This window comes from Candoia aspera, chromosome 3 (assembly GCF_035149785.1).
Source record: "Candoia aspera isolate rCanAsp1 chromosome 3, rCanAsp1.hap2, whole genome shotgun sequence".
NCBI lineage: Eukaryota > Metazoa > Chordata > Lepidosauria > Squamata > Boidae > Candoia > Candoia aspera.
Window position 1 is genome coordinate 58,955,617 of NC_086155.1, and position 16,513 is coordinate 58,972,129.

General features: G+C 34.8%; 1 protein-coding gene across 2 annotated transcripts in view; it reads right to left on the bottom strand.

Moving 5' to 3' along the window:
* Positions 1-258: 258 nt before the first annotated feature.
* The window catches only part of PIK3R3 (phosphoinositide-3-kinase regulatory subunit 3), a 40,570-nt gene continuing 24,315 nt past the window's right edge, over positions 259-16,513 (bottom strand). Inside the window, exons 2-10 of one of the 2 annotated variants that reach the window (XM_063297868.1) lie at positions 12,914-13,025; positions 11,658-11,756; positions 9,745-9,925; positions 8,829-8,954; positions 7,570-7,712; positions 5,926-6,102; positions 5,054-5,128; positions 4,343-4,513; positions 259-1,794 (exon numbers count right to left, since the gene is read on the bottom strand). In XM_063297868.1, coding sequence (XP_063153938.1) covers positions 1,596-1,794; positions 4,343-4,513; positions 5,054-5,128; positions 5,926-6,102; positions 7,570-7,712; positions 8,829-8,954; positions 9,745-9,925; positions 11,658-11,756; positions 12,914-13,025 — 1,283 coding nt within the window. In that variant the 3' untranslated portion in view covers positions 259-1,595. The remainder of the gene's footprint in view (positions 1,795-4,342; positions 4,514-5,053; positions 5,129-5,925; positions 6,103-7,569; positions 7,713-8,828; positions 8,955-9,744; positions 9,926-11,657; positions 11,757-12,913; positions 13,026-16,513) is intronic. The other variant, XM_063297869.1, reaches the window with a different exon arrangement.

Sequence of the window (16,513 nt, forward strand, 5' to 3'; positions counted from 1 at the left end):
GTAGTGCATTCTGCTATATGTAAACATTTGTAACAGTCGGGGGGCTCAAGGTGTCATGAAAGCAGGGTAAAGACAGAAGAGGTCATGTCCCAATTCCCTGGCATGCACTTCATGCTGAATTTGCTTGTTTCCCCCCTTTGTGTAAGTAATTGTTCTAGCTCAAGTATACAAAGAAGATTCAAGAAAGTCATATGTGGAGTGACAAAAAAGTCTGACACAGCATTTTTAGGAGCACAAATTCAGCACAAATTCTCACAGTCTAGTGGATCCAGTTCTCATTATTTGCTATTATTTGATGTTGCACACAATCTAGATGGATCTGACGACAGCAGAAAACCAAGCAGAGCTGCTTATATTCTGATAATTTCTACTACTTTTATAGCTTGAGTAGTCTGACAAAATTCAGCTACCCAAATATTATTGATGGTAAAACAACAATGAATTATAAGGATAAGTATACAATCTGTGCAATGGAATTAATGATTTAGGGTGCAATCCAAATATATTACAAGTAAAATTATTGTAGCCAGTTTCAACAATATATAGACTGCACTCATAGGGTTTTTGTTTTTTTTGGTTTAGCAAGCCACTGAGAAGCAATCCATTGCACTTTTCAAGGATTTTTTTTTAATAAAAACAAAATCAAACAATGTTTTCAAACCAGAGCAAAAAATTATTTAGCATTTTACAAAACATGCCAAGAGCCCGCTTCATTCTGGTATACATTCCAAAGCTTAGTATCTTTTAAAAAGAAAATCTGAAATTGTTATAAGAAAAGAAAAATGTTAAAAACTAATGGGGAAAAGTGGTGCAGTTACATCAGGTCAGTTATAAAAATGACATGAGAAAGGTTTAGCTTTCATAATTTTCTCTTCAAGTTTTGGCAAGTGTGCGATTGCAAATGCAATTATCCCCATAAGTGCTCAGTCCAGCAATGAGAGAAGTTCTGGTGGATAAAGTTCGCTTTCTTTTATTTGAAGACCTGTAGTGCTGTTGAAACTGAAACTTTGTTATTGTTGGTAAAATATAAAGCAACATTTCTTTGAGGATATTCTTTTAAGAATGAACCTGAAACTTCCCCCAAAATTCCTTTGGTCTTCTCTCACCAAATACCATGCTACATCAAGAAGAGCCCTCATTTGTAAGTTTGTCTTACTTGCAGCAAAGCTGCTAAAATTAACAGAGAAAAGCTTCTTTAGGTGAGCCTCCCTCCTATTTTCCTGGAGCTTAAGACTGAAAGACATTACCAATACCTCAGAAAAGCAAAATCCATGTAGAAATTCCATTGATGGTACCTGGCAAAAAATGTTTCTACAGTTTTGCTTCAATGGATTTTTAAATACAGTTGAGAGTTTTCTTGTTCCTTTTGGGAAATCAAGAGGCAGTCTCCTTATGAACACAGCTGATCTTCAGGTAGCACCATGGTACCTATCCCGAAGCCGTTGCTGCTAAGCTTCCCATTCACATTCATCATATCACTTCTTGTGCAAAACAAGCAGTCTAAGGAGAAAGAATGCCCTCTGGGTTCTAATAAAAATTGTAGAAAAAAAATTCGAGATAACCCACACTTCACCTATACTTCATCTTCCTAAAATTTATCTACAAAGGGAGGGCATCTGTGCGTAGACAGGATAAGCAAGATGGACGTTGAGAGAGTCGTTGTGTTGGACGAGGGAGGTATGCTGGTAATGAAGGACTAATTCTTTAAGGGTGCTATATAGGTTATATGGCTCTGCAAACCCATAACCTCTTGGAGTGCTGTAGATCACACAGTGTTTAACTTCACCATCAGCTCTGTTAGGGAAAAGAAACAACATTTGATCAACTAGGAGATTACAATAAAAAAAGATTCAGATGTATCTGATGAACAAGGAAAAACATTGTAAGTAATGTCTGTATTTACAATGGCTTGCTGCCCCCTCAGAGGCTTTAGGCCACTGTGAAGTTTCTTGTTCAGAAGGATTTGGGTTCTTCAATTATTTAGGCTTAGATGCAAAACTGTCTAATTCTGTAAGAAACTGCTTTCATTAAATATTCTTATGTTTACTCTTCTTAACTTACTTGTTTTTGTTTTTTAAAGTTTTAATGCTGTGTCCCTATTCTGACCAGAAACTCTTACCCAGAGAAAAGCAGAATAGAGGTTCTCTGACAAATAAAATTATTTGTCAAATCTTCAGTCTTAGATATTCAAGCCTTATTTTTATGGAATGAATTATATTTCTTCTTCCTACTTTAGAAGACTTATCCCAACTAAAATCTCCACATCTATAGAAAGTTCCTGATGGTGGTTCCTCATGGGTGCATTACCCTACCTCTGACAGAGACCATGAAAAAAGAGCTACAAGATGTTAGAGACAACTACTCAACTAAATGTCAATACTCCTAATATTATAGGGGTTCTTAACCTTTTTGTGCCATGGATCCTTTTTAGAGCCTGGTGAAATCTAGGGATCCCTTGTCAGACAAATCTAAATGCGTAAAATGAAATGCATTTTGCATTATAAAGGAAACCTATGATGCTCAAATACAGTTATAAGAATATTAAAAAATAACAAATATATAATGGAGTAATATATTTTATTAATTCATTAAGTCAATAAAGAGGTATAATAATTTTAAATAGTGAGATTTATTGAAGGTAATAAATATTTTTCGAGGCTGCCATACATTTCTTTATTGCCTACATATATTATTGAATGAAAGGCAAAATTTCAGTAAATGTTAGTGAAAATAAGTTGTAATTTTTCCCCATCCAAGTTCACAGAACCCCTGAAATCTATCCAGGACCTCAGGGGTCCATGGACCCAGGTGAAGAACCCCTGTTCTGATGTTCTATTATCTCATTTGGTTAAAACAACTGCAGTATTTGATAGCTTTTGAATTTAACTTTCTTTACCCTGTTTTTACAACCATACATGTTTAATTTAAAGTACTATTATTGAGAGGATCCCTTTAAACTAGCGATTAATCTCAACTATAAACCATAAAATAGTTCAAAAGCTCACAGCTAGTTGTAAGCAGAAATCTGTTATCCACCTTAGCAGACTAAATGCTTCTGCCCTGAAAGCATTTCAAGAATTATAAGTTACCACAATGCAAAAATGTAAAATCCTATTATATATAAAACAAGATTGAAATTCAAGTTCTTATCATTTACCTTAACCAGTGGTAATGCTGACAATGAAAGATAAATTATGTCATGTTGTTCCTATATTTGGGAAGAATGGGCCCAAGATACCACAGGTTAGTTGAAACTACTCCATGTTAGAATTTAGCCCATAAGGAATTAATTCATCTTATGAGTTAGTTAATCATGATTTTAACTTTTTACAATGTGAGTTTGCTTGTTTGTTTTTGCTACATTGAGTGTCCTACAGGGTAGGAATATATAAATTGCATAAACAAGTAATGACAAATTAATGGGTCACCTAGCTTATTTTTTTTTTCAGCTCTGCTATCAGAGCTATTTTAAGAAGATATTCAGTCCATTAAGACATCTATACTTTTAACAAGTGTGGAGCTGCATCTAAGAGATACATGTGTAATAGGGTCCCCAAATTTCTACCAATACAGTTACTTTTTTTTTTTTGAGTGATAGAATTTAGACCAATGGAAGAACTGGACAATGCAAAATATTTTGTCAAGACAATTTGAGTAAGAATAAAGAAGTACCCAATTTAAAAAACAGCCTCAGATGCCCAGTTAATTTTATTACTTATTTCCTTAAAAGATTTGTATACCACTGCTTGCTCTAGTGATTTTCTAACTGTATAAAAACAATATAGGAAGATGAAAAAAGTCCACTGAAAAGAGAAACATTAGGGGGAATTGTGGCTGGAGAAGTCCATTATAAAAAGGGAACTTAAAACAGTGCTATTGTAGCTTGTACTGTAAAGGGAAGGCTATTTCACAGGACAAAAACCACTATCAAGAAAAGCCATCTCCATGTTGTTGACAAATGGCCATCTGTAAGCCATACACAGAAGGAGCACCTCTCCTGAGTAGTAGTATCAGTTACATTTTGTAGTATCTGTAGTATCAGTTACATTTTGCTTAGCAAAATAATGTGCCTACCTCCCACCCCCACCGAAACCGAGTTTAAGTACTCAGTGGACACTAAATTCACACAACACTTTTGCAACACCTAAAAAAGTCTATTTTTAAAATATTTTTTTAAAAAAAGTTTTTAGAAACTAAAGAGGAAAACACTCCTTAGAGCAAAAAGAAGGCAAACTGAACCACTTCCACTCTAAAGCAAGTCTCTCTGAATTGATATCGTTTATGCTTTGTAAGTGTGCTGACAGATGTCAGCTTCTAGGAAATTCATAAAGCCAATACTTACACCACAGAACAAGCGTAACAGCCTTTCTTGCTACTTTCTCGAATTAAAAATGCTCCATCAGGTTTCCCACAAAGCAAATCTTCTGCCTGGATGCGATTGATATCTCCCACAAACCAAGTCTTTTCATCATAATGTGGCAGGTTTTCATCGTCCTCATTCATAAAGTATGTACTAGGAAAACAACAAATTCTTTTTCCTTAATGCAGGATTACTTTTTATAATAGATCACTTATTCTTGAATGAAACAATTTATGCAAATATCAGCAAAAGCTTGCCTTAAAAATAAAAAGGTGCCACACTACTACCATTAACTGCTGTTTGAAGTGTAACACAAACTATAGAGTAGGTATCAGTTGTCCCATATATAAATGTGCATGTGCATGCATATAATTAAAATAATGAATATATTGAAAATAATGTTATACCTTCTTAAGCATTAGTTGCAACTTTCATGTTATGTTCTGCCTAAGGTAAAATGCATTACAATGATGAATATTACTTTTTTTCTGAAAGTATATATAGCAAACATAAAATACTAGTTATTAGTGTTACTTGGCTGTGCTTATAGATTTTAGCCAAGGTCATTTGACTAAGAAAAATATACATGTTTATGTGGTGACCAGACAGTATTCTAGCACAGATCTATATGTCCCTATACTAGGATTTTAAATGCAATTTGATAGTATTATAACATTAAGCACTTGCACTTACTCTTCAATAGTTTCATTTTTGATTCCCAGCCAGTCATTAATTCGTTTCTGCCTCACTCCTTTATGATTAAGCCAGCTGCCAAAGAGATACAATGCATGCTATTAATATTGTATAATAATTTGGATCATTCCACCAAAATGTCTCTCCAAGATCACAAGAATACCTAGACCTATTGCCCTCACCCATATGAATGGTTTTACTACAGAACTATGCCCAACAATAACAATGTATTAAGAGAGAAAAATAGTTGTGCTTCTTTTTGTGTGTGTGTATAGGTACACATTATGTGACATTTTCTTTCTTAGCTATAACAGCTAATTACAGCAGAGAAAATATTTGCAGCATGTAAGAATATATCCCTTCCCTCCTCTTCCCTCCATAGTGATGGGAGAATGGCTGATTTGTTCAATAATGCCCCCAATCATCATAGCACTAATGCAGGAAGTCACCATATCACAGAATGGCATAATTTAAGTAATTAGTCTATGAACATTGCATTGCCTTTTGTTTCAAATTGTATGGGAATATGAAACTGGAACAAGCACAGTATTGAACGATGACTGAAAAGGCTAGCTAAATTTATAATTCTTCTGTGTCAAGAGACTCAGCCTATCTTATACTATGTTGTTAGCAGGGGCAAGCAGCTGTAGGAAAGTTTATCTGGTTGGGCATGTTTTTTGCTCCTAACTACAGTCCCCATTTGAATCAGGACCCTTGTATATTTTATTAATTAAAAGATATTTAAGCATTTTTTAAAATGCTTTTGTAATGTCTTATTTAGTTTGGTCACCCATCACTTTGTATTAAAGTAGAGATTGGGTGTTGTAGTAGGCAGTGAATAACTGTTAGGTGCTTAGTTTGTCCTTACTTACACAAGGTACTGATCTCTGATTTTGCGTAACTGGATAAGGTCAGGTTTGATACTGTTCATTTTCTTGTCAATTTCTCGGTTGTCCAGGGCTTGCTTCTTCAAATCTTGTTCCAGTCGCATCTTACTATCATGAATCTCACCCAGACGTGATTTTAATTTTTCATAATTCATCATAATTCTATAAAACAATATCTAGTGTTTTTAAAAGTTACAATTATACTTCTCAAACTAAAATATTAAACTCTGATTTTAAAAGTATGCACATATTTTATCCATAATTATATAGCACTCAAAATCAGTAACAGGCACTCTGCAGGATACTACTTTTTGTCCAACTTGAAAACATCCCATTTCCATTTCATCCTTTTTTTTTAAAAAAAAAAAGCCTTAACATTTTTATTAATAATATATACTTGTGTCAACTTCAATCAGCTAAATTATCTTCATTATATTAGGAAAAACCCTTAAGGTATCCAGAATGTACCTATATCCCTACAAACTGCTTTGATGAATCTAGTGTTATAGAAGTGTTGAGACTGAAGATAGAACTCTGATCTCAGAAGGGAAACGCTGTTTGAGGCCTCCTCCTGCCTTTTTGCCAGCCTCCAATGACAAGATGGACTATTTTTGCCAGCCTCCAATTGACAAGATGGACTATTTCAATCCTGGAAAGCTCAAACACAAGTGTGAGATGGGGCCGAGAATGTGATGAATGCTAAGCCTGCTGTAGAGAGCATAGAGAATGGCCTTGAAGGACAGTGGAAAGATCCATGACCAAGCTAACAATCAGACAAGCAGGGAGCCCATTCCAAGAAACAAATCTTAGAAAATGCCTCACAGAGTGCCCTCCCTAATTCACACAAAGATAAAGTGAGGGAGGAAGGAAGCACATTCAGACTTGTAAGATTCTGTTACTGTAGCTGTTCTAATAACATTAGACTCATACAGCATTTGTTTCTTAGTCTGGTCTACTTTCAGCAGGTGACACCTGCCCCCAGCTTTTGTATAGTCCTATTACCCAAGGAGGGATTTATTTTCTCTTCAGTCTGACCACTACCATTTCCTTTCTTCGGGTACTATTTAGATGATACTATGAGGAAGATGACTTACATGCTGTGTAAAATGATTTTGACTTATTATATCAGAACCTAAACTAAAAAGAGAAATCAGTTATAAAATTGAGTATTTTTCTGCTGCTATAATTATACCTGTATAATATGTATAAACACATGATTGTGTTATTAAATTTTATGCTTGGTTGTATCTTCCTGTCTTTCCTGTAGAGATTCTGCTGATTTCAAGCAACATAATTAGTTTTTTAAATTACAATTGTTGTTTTTATAATGAAGAATTATTTTGAAATACACCTGAACTGTTTAATTCAGAAAATGGAAATTCAAAATAATTTTTAAAATACTGTGTGTTAAAATCATTAAGCTTTCTGAACTCAACAGAGCATTCCTGTAATTCATAGCTGTAAAATACATACTTATATAATGACTCCAGATCAGTTATTTAGGTACTCTTTAATATTTAATGCAGCTACTTTGGAGCTGAGTGGGAACAATTAAACAATATGGGATGACAATGTAATTATCACACTAAACTAAATATTATTAGTAGGTGTGATATTTGGTAGACTTACCTTTCAATTTCTTTCTCATTCCCTTCTCTTCGAAACCGTTCAATGTATTCTTTGCTGTATCGTTCTTGGGTGTGACACTGCTCTTCAAATATTTTAATTGTTTCATTAAAAGCTTCTATTGCTGTTCTCTTCATCTGAATTTCCTGCACAAAGCAATCCATTTCAAAGATGATAATTTGCCACATGTATTACCATTATATGAAAATATAACACACTATTAATTTAGGGACCAGAATTTACAAAATTCAAGCCTCTAAAACTTTACATTTTTCAAAACTGTATCAAATCCAGATCTGTTGCCTTCCACTGTGAAAAAAAGCAATTATGTAAATAAATTAAAATAGCCTCGAGCATGCAGAATTGAGTGAACCTAGCCCCCCAAACCAAGTGTAAGGATGAATGCTCCAGCTTTAGACCCTAATATAGAAGCACAAGAGAGCTTAAGGAGAGAAGCAACCTGAAGAGCAAAGGTAATGTAACCGCCCTACCATATGCATGAAACAATATTGATAAGATAGGAGGAGGAGCTTTCACAGATGATGTGTTTTTCCAACAAGTTTTGTGGCAACACATGTTCTGTTTTTCTCCTGGATGTGCCAATCTGGGAGTTTGTTTAGAAATAAAGCTTCTAGAACAGGAAGTAGTTTGTAGCATTCCAGATGTGGTTGTGTCTCAAAACATCTAGAACACACCAAAATATTTCCTGTTTCAGAAGATTTATTGCCAAAAAAGTAGGAACCAACCCCTAATTCTTGCATTCTGCAAGAATATTCCTTCCCCGGAACACAGAGTTTGCATATCCATGATGGTATAAGCTCAGTTTGAGGGAATGTCAAATCCTGCAATGGAACAACTATACGTAACTGCTAATACAGCAGCTTTTCTCAAGTTGCAGGTTTTGATTTCTTATTAGCCTCTAATATATAGCATAAGAGAGCTGAAAAACCTTGCCAAGAAAACTGCAGGGACTTGTCTAGGCAGTCTCTGAGAATCAGACATGATTGAACAGATTTAATTAAATAAATAGCTAGCTGGCATAAAGTGGCATTTGCAGGGTAGAAATAAGCAAAACATGCTTTTTAAAGAAACCTTTCCACAGCTGTTTTACTGGTTGAATTATCAAATGTGGGTTTCAGAATATAGTAAAGAAAAGTTTATGCTGGAAAATCAAGCACCCATTTGGTTTGCATTGGCATTTACTGTCAAATTCTACTTTTTGCATAGGTTGCCATGAGAATGTAAATCAACTTGTAATATACCTGTGATGTTCTAGTATATTCTTCATATAATGTATCATATTCTTTACTTTTCTCTTGATACTGAGTGTGGTATTCCTGAAGCTTTTTGCCCACAGCTTCAATATTATCTTCTTTTACCAACTGATCCTGCATACATCAGAGCAGAAAATAGGTATAATTTTCTACAAAAGAAATTCAGATGCCTGATTTTGCTGCGTAACTACCTCAGGGAAAACACATCAATGTTCTTAATCCTATAGAACAAAGTTTTCTCAATCACCAACATTTCCCCAACCAGGTTTTGAATGCTGACTATTCCAATTACTAAGGAAATCTTTATGTCTGAAGATCATATAGTTCTTGGACATTTTGGAGATCAACTGTTTTGGGATGAATGTCCAACACTAACTTCTCAATTAATTGTTTAACTGAGAAAGCAGGGCAGGCTTTCTTCAAGGAAACTGTCTGGGGCTTTTTTTTTTTTTTTTTTTAAGTATGACCAAGACTCAGATTTTGTGGTAGGTAGGTAAATTTATGATCTGTTCATCTTAGTTTTGCATCAAGATTCACATCATTTAGATACACATTTTTTAAAAATTGCTGTGAAACTATATAGGATAAACAGATCTCAACCATTATAGTTTAAAAATGATGCTAAATAATTGATACATAAAGGTTATGCAATACCTATTCTTGTTAACAATAGTTTGAACAGCATTTGCACTTATTTATGTTGAAATAGTAAGCTTTTATTTTCATATTAGATAATGAAAAGGGTACTCTAAAATAAAGGCTTTTGAAACAATCATATTTTAGCTATAGTAAATTAAAGTACTCAAGTAGAAGTAGAAAATATTGTTCACAACCTATTTTTCCAGAAACTTTCAATGAAATCCACCTGTACATAATGGTAATGTCAGGCTCTTTGAAATCTTACCTGCTGATATTTAGATACAGGATACATCAGCTTCACATCAAGTTTAGGATTATACTGGGCAAGAGATTCATGATGATAGTGGTTAATCAATTCCACAACAGAATTAAACGTCAGCGGATCAGAAAAGCCATATTTCCCATCCAGATGATAAATTTTTATTAATTTATTGTTGCCCCCCTTCCTAGAAGGGAGATAATAAAAATTATCAGGTACATAGCACATTGCACTGATGATGCATACAAATTATATAACATACTTCAATTATGCTAGAACAGAAAGCCAAAAAGAACAATTCCTGCATAATTATTTTGCACCATAAATTTTCACTTTTGTCTGTAACACTTAATGTACTTGTTTAATATCAGTACTTAAATATTTATATGAAAATTCATCCTAAGTAGAGCTGTCCCAAAGCTCACTAATTTTTAAGAACTCCAAGCTTAATTAAGATTTTGGTAAGGGAAGTTCTGTAAGAATGTACAGAACACATTCTTTTTTAATCCTGATAAATTTTATAAGGCACAATTTGACTTTTTTACCTAATTACATTATCTAGTTACTCAACAGGTTTTCTACAGAACTACAAGGAAAATAATTCGGTTAGCCTCAAATATACTGTAACTGTTTGCATATCTGTGTTGCTATAGGCAAATATAACAGTTCTTTTGGATTCAATCCATTGAAACAGTTGGTAGGGTGAGCCAGGAAAATTCTATGCTTTCCATTCCCAGATATTATTTACTGTACTGTATTTTAGTTGAAGAATTAATATCCCAAAAAGAGCTGAGCTAAATATGAGAATATAATTCTCAACAGATTTTAAATCTGTGGTTGTCGCATACATATATGTAACAAAACTAAACATATTAATGGCCTGTCAAGAAAATGTTTTAAGCAGAGAGCAGAAACAAGCCTTTAGCTTTTGCATTCTTCTTTAAAGCTAGCCCACATTTACTAAAAAACGGCTGCCATTAATTTCAAGAAAGCAAAATAAAACTGTACTGGACAAATTGAAGCAATGAAAAAACCAAGAATTTCTTTACAATGGAAGACATAGACATAAATAGGAATCCCATAATGAGGAAGATCTAAGCTTATGAGGGTAAGATAAGGAGAAGACATTCCTCCTCATCTCAGATTATGAGCTAGATACCAGAGAGAAGGATACAAGGCAAAACAACACTCCTTGCCCATCTATAATCAAAATAACCTTTGATTTGAGGGATAATAGGCATGGCTCAGCTACTTGTCCTGGCTGTGGCAGCAGTATATATGAAAGATATGTGAGAGGTATCAAGAGACGGGGAAATTTCATCCCTTCATGAGCCATGCCTTTCTCCTGTACATTTAAGTTTCAGTGAAGGTATTTTATGCTAGAGTTATTCCAAGGAAAGGCAAGTATTACCATTAGTATTAAACAAAGCCACCATATACTAATGCTTATTTTGAGACCTTTCGTTTGCCCTCAGATAATTTTCTGGGACAAAGGAAAAGGTGTGGAGAATAGCTAAAGGGAAGCTGTTAAGGACAGGAATAACAACCAAGAGAATGAAAAGGAGCTCTGCAGTATCCAGAAGTAACACAAATCCTGACAACCCTGTTCTTACTTCAGACTTCCCACATCCTCTGAAACCACTCTAAAGCCATCAGCACTAGAATCTGGTTTTACCAAGGAAGAAGAAAGTCCTAGGCTGCCAATTTCCCATGCAGTTTGCAAATGTTCTGGCATAGGTGATGCTGCTCTTTCCTATTATGCAGCACTTTTATGGCCTAGCACATACATAAAAGGACATTCTAGGACAATAAGGAATATTTACCATTCACATTCATTAGCTGTAACACAGCAATTTATTAGCAAGCGCTAAAGACAAATTGGACAGGTCAATGTATATAATAAAATCCCAGTTATTTACCGCAGTGTGAGTGTATAGTCTCCCTGTTTCTTTGTTGATGCATCTCGAACCAAGAATGTTCCATCTGGCATGTCTCGGAGTTTATCATTTACCTCTTCTCTGGAAGTATAAAAAGTAAATAAAATACATTTACTTTTATCTTTAATGGGATTCAGTCATAAAAGCACTGTTAAATGCAAAAATATCTAAGAGTCTCCTGTCTGGTTTTCTTCTAAAATGATTACACACTTCCTACTTAAAACTGTCAGAACACTGTTGCCTAACATAGTTTGTAGTCAATTTTTAGAATTTACTCATACAGATTGAACCTTTAAACTTTTTTTAAAAAACAACAAGCTAATATTTGAACACAGACATTAACTGCACTTATCACTAAGTAACTATAACTAATCAGAAGTAGCTAAGGATTGCTTTATATCAGACTATTTCCTGTTGATAGTTTTAAATCACCTGAATCAAAGGACAATTTTATATTATTTAAATTTACACAATTTGTCAACTTTTCTGTTTTGCAACTGAGTATTTCCTGAACATATAATTGGTTGTAATAAATGGTTAAGATGCATTAGCTTATATCTAAATAATAGTCAACTTTTTGGTTGTCTTTCTGAACCAACATAAGAAAACTATGCAGAATCACTGATTCGAAGAATGCAAATTTTTAAACACTAATGTCTGGTGGTTACTGAGCAGAAGAGTTTGTCTTTTATGTAATGAAAGGAGATATGCAAACGGCTTTGTTGGTAATCACAATATTTCTAATTTGCACAATAATGGCTATAACATGGCTATAATTGTAACTGCAGCTCTGCCAGTAGGAAAGAAGCGCTGCTACTCCACGGCCACCTCTCTAAGAGTGCTCTGTACATGACCTACTGAATCATACATTCTGCATTATCTAATCAAATACTTTTTATCCTGATTCTTTCTTAAATGAAAATTAGACAGCTGTATTCTGTGCAAAAAGATTTAAGGTCAGATTCACTTAAAATTAGGATATTTTAGACATTTGATTTTAATGTAAAAGTCAGTTTTCACTTACGAAAATTTAAATTAAAAAAAAAATTAGAGAGTCCATTTCTGAAACACATATCCATTAACCCTAGCTATACTTTTGAGAACTTTCATTGATTTCATTATTGTTTAACAACTAGCAAAATCATAATTTTAACAACATTCAGTAAAAACTCTTCAAGTTAAGCTTACTTTCCTGACAATACTACGTTAATAACTGCATATTATTTAGTATTCTTTACCTTGAGATGTCCCCCCAGTACCATTCTGCATCCTGCAATGGAGAACTGCAATTCTCTTTTATTTCATTTGTATTTACAGAAGTTATTGGTTTGGAAGGCTTTGGAGGAAGAGCTGAAAGAGAGATTTGTTCTATTATTTCTGACTTCATAGTACAATCTAAAAATATTAAAGAGAAGATTCAAGTGGGAGTAAGACAATTTAAGAAAAAGCATTACATAATATTAATAACATGCAAGAACTAAAGAAAAAAGTATCCTTCTTGAGGTTTAAGATACACTTTATTTATCTAGCTGTTATTTGATTACCCATAAAACCATTTCATCTGCAATTTCATTTTGGAGTGAGGTGGTGCTTAAATCAAATAAGTTAAATTAACATTTGGCATAAAACATACAGCTGTCTTTGAATTTTGAGCTCAATCAGTTGTCACAGTCAGTCAAAAGGTTCTGTTTGCTGCAGTATCTCCAATTCATCTACCATATCATTAGGATCTCACTTTTTGAGAATGAGCAGAGAACAGAGAGAAAGAAGCTACAATAGTCATTTCAAATGTGAGAAGTGCATATATAATCATGAAGCCAAGTTGTCGTCGTCGTCATCATCAATGGTGGTGTTGGCATTGGTAAGATTGCTGAAACAGTATTCCACAATCAGCAGTGGGACCCATCTAAGCTACTTGCTCTTATAGCTGCAATTCAGGTAGATTCATAAGCTGTTGAATGAACATCAGTTTTGGTGATAAGAATGATGCAATAGCACTATTTGTCTACTGTTACTACCTATTTAGATCAGCTTGGAAGTAAAAGCAGGACAGGTCCAATAGAGGCAATGGAGGCCTTGCCTTTTAAGGTTTTTTGTAATAAGTTTGAGCCTGTTAGTCCAGAGGAAGTGAACAGAGATTTTTTATGATTTCAGCTCTGCCACCCATGGGCTAGATCCCTGCTCCTCATGATTCCAGGGAGGTTGAAGGAAACTGGGTCAGGATACTAGTGAATGAAGGAAGAGGTGGTAGGTCCAACTTTCAAAGAAGTGGTAGGGCACTCCCCTCAAGAAATCATCATTCAACGTAGCTCTTTTAGAGGATTATTGACCACACTCCAGCCTTGGGGAGGGGGAGGGGGCTCTGTAGCTGTGGAGAATTCTGGATGAAACAGATTATCTGGACTCTTTCTGGCTTGGCTTCAGGCCACTACTGAGACCACAGAAAAAACTCCTGTGACTGACCTTTAATGGAAGTGGTATAGGGAAACGCACTCCTTCTGGTCCTACCTGATCTCTCAGCAGCTTTTGATACCATGTATCATGGTACTATTCTGGATCATCTCTAGGTTTTTGAAATCAGGGACACTGGACTGCAATAGTTGTCTCCTTCTTTGGGGGTTGGTCCATGTTGGTAGTGGTAGGAAGGAGAAATCAGTATCAAAAGCCCTCTGTTATGAGATGGCATAGAGCTAAATTCTTTTTCTACATGAAACCTCTGGTGGAGATCATCTATCAGCACGAGATCAGGTATCATCAGTATGCTGATTATATTCAGTTGTTTGGCTTGACCCTTTGCTGAATGAGAGATGCTCCTATCTCAGTATCCAGAGGCTGTGAGGGTCTGAATGGGGAGGAACTGACTCGGGCTTTATGAAGCTGGGGAAATTTCATTTTTTTGTTCTGGCCAGGCTTTATTAGCCACTTTGATGATGGGTGGAAGATAGGGATAACAGAAAGTTTAGAAAAGGGGGTGGGTGGGTGGGGGTAGGTTTGGAATGAATTCCTATGCATTTAGAATAAGAGTGCAACAGGAATTGTGAAACAACTATTTTCTAAACACCTGCTTTAGTTGTTAGCATTCCGTACTACAGAGCAGTCAGATTACAGGACATAAAGTTCTGCTGAAAAGGTGCAGATTCACAAGACCAATGTCCTTATATTTTTCCGATAAATAAATAAAAATATACTTGAGCATAGATTTTTGCCCCCATAAATTTAAAACTGTATTGATGTGACAAATTTAGGATTCTTATCTCAATTTCTCTTCTGGGTCTAGGCACTGGGCTTGCAAAAACTGTCATGTGATCATTAACCAGTCATACTACTTTCAATCACAGCGCAGAATATGAACTCGAGAAAACATACTGAATTCTGTTTTCAAAATACTAGGGCATATTCAAATCAACTCTATCTCTATGAAACTATCACTGTTTCACAGAACAAACTGAGCAAACTGACATAGCACACAATTATTTGTAGCCCCAGGTCCTTGTGAATAACAGAATAGTGCCAGGATTTCAGTACCTCTGCGAGTAGCATGATCCCCAAATAATCAGATACTGTATTGATCTTTCATTTAAAATAGATATAAATCCATACATTCAATTCTTTTAGCATTAGATTGAATAAATAATAAATTTACCACAATATGGTAAATCTTATTTTAGATTTTATTTTAAAAGTCTATTAATTTATTTCCCAGCATTGCAGAAGAGCTTTTTAGTTAATCCCTAACCAAACCAACCCCCATCCCAAAATGAAAAACATCTTCAATTGCAAGAAAGTTAGATTCCTGATCAAAGTAAAAACTCCTAGAAGCAAATATGTAAGTTGCTCAAAATAGTTTTCAATATACGATGTTTAAGGGAAAAAATTGCTTCACATGTTATTAATGAAGAGAACATATTATAAATCATGAATATAAGACCAGAAATAGGGGCCTTATGTAACAGGAAGGGAGATTTCAGTAGAATATTAGGAAAAATTCAACAGTAAGAGCAGTTTAACAGTGGAAATCAATAACCAATAAGGACGTGAGCTCTATTTCCCCGGATGTATTGAAACAGGCTGGACAGTTATGGACGCTTTTAATTGGATTTATGCACTGAGAGGGACTAGATTCAATGGTGTAAATGGCCCCTTTCAACTCTATGATTCCATGAAATAAACAACAGCATGCTGGAATACAGTTACTTTGAACTGTGCTCTTCTATAACTGGAAGGGGACTTACAGAATTAAGAGCAACGCATGTCAGTTGCAATTTACTACTTGCTATACAAAGAATAATTTGCAAGTATGCAAAGTCATAATCTAAGCAGCCACGCAGAGGTTGAAAATTCAGCTTGGCTCAGTGGCCAGCCATTAGTGTACGTGCCAAAGGACTTAGAAGACCAGAGCAGAGTCGTCTCTCAATCTTTTACAGCTTCTGTTCCAAAGTCCAGTGCAATGTACTGGATCTGTCTCTTTAGAAGGATAAGAATACTTCCTGAGTTCTTTGCAGTTCATAAAGAGAGAAGAGGATTTGTGTGCTGCTAAAGGCAGTTTTATTGTTAGCATGCTATTTTTAATAAACTGTGAGCTGCTCTGGTTATCCTGGTGGGCTAAAAGCAGCCTACAATTTCATAGGCAGTCAGTGCAGCTGGCAAAATATTTGAATATATTCTTCCTTACAAAAGAAGAGAGAGAGAAAGAAAAATAGAAACAAAAAGAGATAAACCCCACATAACAGGAAAAAAACTCGAAGGAAACAAATGCATTTAATTGCAGAGAAAAAAAAAAACACATTATTAAATCTTGACCACATAGATGGACAACACTGGAACCAAATCAGCTACAT